Source organism: Ostrea edulis, chromosome 5 (genome assembly GCF_947568905.1).
Source record: "Ostrea edulis chromosome 5, xbOstEdul1.1, whole genome shotgun sequence".
Classification (NCBI taxonomy): Eukaryota; Metazoa; Mollusca; class Bivalvia; order Ostreida; family Ostreidae; genus Ostrea; species Ostrea edulis.
Genome location: NC_079168.1, coordinates 36,792,030 through 36,797,268, shown reverse-complemented (window position 1 = coordinate 36,797,268; position 5,239 = coordinate 36,792,030). Strand labels below are relative to the sequence as shown.

General features: G+C 35.8%; 1 protein-coding gene across 1 annotated transcript; it reads right to left on the bottom strand.

The window, feature by feature from the left end:
• Positions 1 to 1,131: 1,131 nt before the first annotated feature.
• On the bottom strand, positions 1,132 to 4,694 carry LOC125650970 (A disintegrin and metalloproteinase with thrombospondin motifs adt-1-like). The gene is made up of 5 exons (XM_048879553.2): positions 4,563 to 4,694; positions 3,966 to 3,989; positions 3,633 to 3,857; positions 2,900 to 3,043; positions 1,132 to 1,565 (listed from the first exon to the last, which is right to left on the bottom strand). The coding sequence occupies exons 1-5, from the start codon at positions 4,621 to 4,623 to the stop codon at positions 1,468 to 1,470; spliced, it is 552 nt and encodes a 183-aa protein (XP_048735510.1). The 5' UTR covers positions 4,624 to 4,694; the 3' UTR covers positions 1,132 to 1,467.
• Positions 4,695 to 5,239: the final 545 nt, after the last annotated feature.

Sequence of the window (5,239 nt, the reverse complement as noted above, 5' to 3'; positions counted from 1 at the left end):
GTACTTTACATTTGCTTATTACAAAGCCACGACAACCGAAGGAAATAGTTTCCTGTTGAGGGAGACTATCAATTTTCTATTTCCCTCGTACCCATTCCATAACTGTATATTATCATTTAAAGAAACTCATAAACTCGTTCATATATTTAGTGTAATCTAGGTTGAAATTCGGCTCGGCTGAATATTTCGACTGACGCCTTCACCGACTCTCGGAGCAGTCCTTCATAATTCATGTCTGGAAATTTACTTCCAGCTTCGGCCAATTCTAGCAATTAATGTACACTTAGGTGACACTGCTGTTCGCTTCAAATAAGTGATTTGACTATCAAACTAACTCTCTATCACTATTGATTTTGTATTGCGTACCTTCAAGCTATAAAAATCCGAAAATTTCAAATCGTTAAATTGGCTATAGACGATTAGAAAGAAATCGTTATACATGTCAATAGTCTGTGTAGACGCAAGTGCTGTGCAAATTTTCCCTTTAATTTCTAGGTCGATTTCAAATTTAAATTAAGAACTTTCAAAAATGTTTGTCAAAATCATATTTTGCGCCGTGTTTGTATTGATGATGTACATTTTTCATACAAAATATAAGCAAATTTAATGTTCGTACTACGTCTCTTCTTAACACGCCGCCATTTTGGAACATTCCTGCTAAAATGGGGAGTATACATGTACACGAGAAACAAGAGTTCAATACTAGTGCCGAAAATTAGACATTTTATTTACAAATTTAGTTAATTTAACGTATTGTGATTCGTTTCGCTTAATCGAATTCACCCTTTATATCATATCAGAAATGGTTGGCGCTTAGGGAAGGAACAATCACAACCTTTTATAAAGTCTTGCGTTTGACACGGCGCCTTGATAAAGAATCGAACCCGGGCCTCCCGGCTGCGAAGTCAGCGTCCTGCTACCGCGACCCAAAGAATGAGTTTGATAATTTAATCTCCAAAGTAAGTACATGTACTTTTAAAAATGTCCATAATCAGTACTGAATATATCTCTTGCTGTTTCATGATAAAAGGTAGATTGACGAAAGAAATCTGATCAGTTATGACACTCTCTAATTAGAATTGTTCTAAATGTAGTTTATTGATATAGCTAAGATTAAAATCCAACAATATGAACGTTTGTATAAATGTACGTTTAATAAATGTAAATATAACAAGGAATCAATAAAACTTTGATGCGTCCAAAATCAATAAATTAACTATAATTACATGTAAGTAGTATCCTGTGGAAAAAGTTGTTTATAAAACTGAAATTTTGATATAATCAGCAAAACACAATCTACATTTGAAAACCTTGTGTCACTAATTTTAACATAAATTATTACAATTGTGATGAAATATTTTATATATATTTAATATGCATAAGATTCACGATGGAATTCTATCTACATGTATATTCCGTTTCAGTATTAAGTGTTTATTTTAAAAGCGTCCAAATCATGTTCCGGTTTCATCGTCTGATGGTAACCATATGTACATGAGGAAGTCTTGTTGTTAGTGTTTGCCAAACGCGCGTGCTGGTTGAAGTGGGTGGTGTAGTAGTCGGTGCTGAAATGTAGAATGAAAGGTAAAGATAACGAACAGTGATTAATCTCATAACTCATATCAGGAATACAAAATGGACAGTTGGGCAAACACGGACTCCTGGATATACCAGAGGTGGGATTAGGTGCCTAAGAGGAGTAAGCATCCCCTGTCGACCGGTCACATCCGCCATGAGACCTATATCTTGATCAGGTAAACGGTGTAATCTGTAGTCAAATCATTGTGCCAAGAACGGTTTAACGATTGGTATGAAAGACATCAGACAGCATTTGACCCAATGATAGATTTCATTGGCAAACTAGATTATTACAACAACCATATAGAATTTGCGAAATGCAGACTTTAAACGAGATTGTTGCAACCCCTACAACAATACAACAAACTTTCTAAGTACGAAGCAGATGTGGAAAACTCTGTAGTGTCTTATATTTCGAATTCACGGTGATATATCTTGTTTGGCACGCTGTTTTTTTGGCTATATTTAAATCTAAAACTTCATAGTTATTTCGGATTTCAAACATTTCGGTTGAGCATCACTGAAGAGACATTATTTGTCGAAATGCGCATCTGGTGCATCAAAATTGGTACCGTATAAGTTTTACATTATGACCCCTGGGTCGAGGCCTCTGCTGGTGGACTGTTAGTCCCCGAGGGTCTCTACAGCCCAGTAGCTAAGTACTTCGTTACTAGCTTGAAAATACGGATGTATATTTAATTGCTGTTATAAAATTTAGAAATTCATTTCAATATTAAGGATTATCTCCCTCATGCATAGCTCTTATCCTTGGACGAATTTGGCTCCACTTGTTTGGCACGCTGTTTTTGGCTATATTTAGATCTAAAACTTCATAGTTATTTCGGATTTCAAACATTTCGGTTGAGCATCACTGAAGAGACATTATTTGTCGAAATGCGCATCTGGTGCATCAAAATTGGTACCGTATAAGTTTTACATCGATCAGAGTGGTGTTTAACAAAGTAAATTTTTGAATGACACCATTTTTTTTCCCTTCGCAATGACCGAGTATATTGAAAACTTTACTGAAACTGAACATGTCAAGGAAACCAAACATGAATTCTGGGAAACATAAGTCGATCAATCGACGTTCGACCAGCTATTGTAGTTGACAATATTCATCGTACAAAATCAAATGATCCCATGATAGATCCTGTAACTTTGAATTAAAGCCACTGACTGACTTTCTAGCTAGTTCTCAAAAGCTTCGCCTTTTAGAACACCGAGGTGGTGAAATGTGCCGTCTGTAAACAGAATTTTCACCCTGAATTGCGACGTCTGAGATACAAACAGCCACTCTACATAGACATTTTTTGTTTACCTTGACATTGTTGCACATTACAGAATGTCGACTCTAGAGAGTCTCCGATACATGTGCCCGTAATACAGGTCCTGTGTCTTATCTGTGTACCGCCCCCACAAGTCTTGTCACACGCCGAAAACGAGCCCCACTGACCCCAGACAGCTTCAAAAGAAAAGATGTACTATTAATAGTTTTATGATAAAATTTACAAATGTCAATATAACGTTTCAGTTAATCAACAAGCGTTTCCTTATATTAAAAAAATGCAGATTTAATTCTGATTTAAAATGAATTGTCATTTGAATGTAAAATGCCTTGGTTAAAATTTATTTCCTAAAAATGAGAATACAAACACTAAAATTGTCTACATATGCGTTCAAGAGTAAGTAAGCCATTCGTAGAAATTTGGACTTCGTTTGCCTATGTTTCACCAAGTAAAATCATCATATCATACTTATCAAAACTATACTTAGTTTCAAAATCAATGCACTATGAATTACCAAAATCACATCATCCAGTGCAAAGTATTTGATTACTTTTATAAATTAGAAGAGATGAAGTGGAGATAGGAGGGGGGAGCATTACGTAGATATATGTAAAGGATTTCGTATTCGATTATATTTGATATGCTTAGCCCAACACATCTTTGTGAATTACACGCTTAACTACAGAGTTATTACCGTACCACTAACACATTCAACTGATCTATGCCCCTACGTTCAAGTAATTGCAGTAGTTTATTGTCAGATACCTGCAGTGGTTGTTGTGGGTGCGACAGTTTGTGTACAGATACCAACACACTGTCTTTCCTGTTCACCAGATATCGGGCACGTCTCCTTGAAGTGAATGAATCCACTCACTATGTCAGAGCATCCTCGTGATCTATGTTGAGTTCCTGTCAATCCGCAAGCTCCAGAGCATGGACTCCAGGCACTCCAAGGATCATATGAAGTTTGCAGTTTGAAAAATGATTCTACTGTGTTGTCAAAGATACATAATTGTGTGAGTATTGTATTGCTTCTGAAGGTATAAAAATAAAATCACAAAATGGTATTGATAAAATAACAATTATTTTGATACTTACTTGCTTGAAACAAAAAACGTCTTTCTACAATTTGTTGAATAAAAGTGAGCTTAAAAATAAATTTTAATGGGATTTATTGTAATGATAATGTCATCAAATTTTCGAAGCGCTGTATTTTCAAAATCTGGCATCCCACATACAAGCATTGTCGCAAACCACGGACAAAATATAAAAATTTTCTCCTCTTTTTTTTCGTGGTTAATTAATATTTTGAAAGCAATGCGAGTAAAGCATACTAGTCGAAACATGACCTAACAGCGACAAAATTACCGTACATATGTAATTGTTCACAATGTTTGAGGATAAAAATGTAATGGCAAAAGTAAATGCATTATAATAATTTGCATATTCGAACGAATCTAAACTGTACACATAATCCACAGTGAGAGCCTGATATAATATTTCTAATGTATAACTAAGTGTTCTAATCATTAGCATCCCACGTCATTGGCCGAAATTGATGAAGCCGGAAGACTATCTGATCGAACAGCCACGATGAGGGGAGGGGGTGTCGTCTTCTGGTCGTAGTTTGAGACGATCATACAAATATGTTTAGTTATCATTAAACAAACTCAGTAGATTGAACCATATCCTTACCAGCACTGCCTACAGGTATAATCAACAATCCGACAATCCAAACTTTATAGCACAGCAACATAGCGAACACGTCCTGATTTCAAACAATGGAAGGACTATCAGTTACTGGCGGAATTAGTCAGCCGTATGACCTTCAATGTCTACGTGATAACCTCCAGGACTTATCACAAAAATATTCCTTCCCTGCATTAATTGGTAATACTTACTCTGAATACAGAGCTAGCAGAAAAAAAGAAACTTGTACACTTGAAAGTAAATTAAAACATGGAAAGTATTCTTTGATCGCTCTTTATTCTTAAAGGCATAGTTTGATATACTAAACGCGTGTTTGGGTACTCAATTTGTTAAATATCGCGTTCAATTAGCCTTGTTGACCACAGCACGTTTTCCTGGAGTTTCGAGCCGAAACGGCACGTGGTTGGTAATCTACATGTATTAGAATTTCTTGTATTCATTAACAGTATTTGAAACAGAAAAACATTGGTTTCTGGAATAGAATTTTGATTGAGATATGCCTTACATTATTTAAAATGATCATTTGCGTGTTATTGGGATGCTGGATGCTGGGATATCTTAACGCAATGTGGCAAGGCAGTTTGGAGTTCATGTCAACACTATAAATGCTTTATGGAGACGATATCAGCATACTGGAGCCGTTAGGGATCGCCCACGATGAG

Excerpts from the sequence above, each read along its gene's own strand:
- LOC125650970 (XM_048879553.2), bottom strand. The coding sequence starts at position 4,623 with ATGTTGCTGTGCTATAAAGTTTGGATTGTCGGATTGTTGATTATACCT. Across the intron at positions 3,990-4,562 it reads TATACCTGTAGGCAGTGCTG|AAAGACGTTTTTTGTTTCAA; the intron begins GTAAGGATATGG and ends AACAAATTGTAG. Across the intron at positions 3,044-3,632 it reads ACCCACAACAACCACTGCAG|CTGTCTGGGGTCAGTGGGGC; the intron begins GTATCTGACAAT and ends TTTCTTTTGAAG.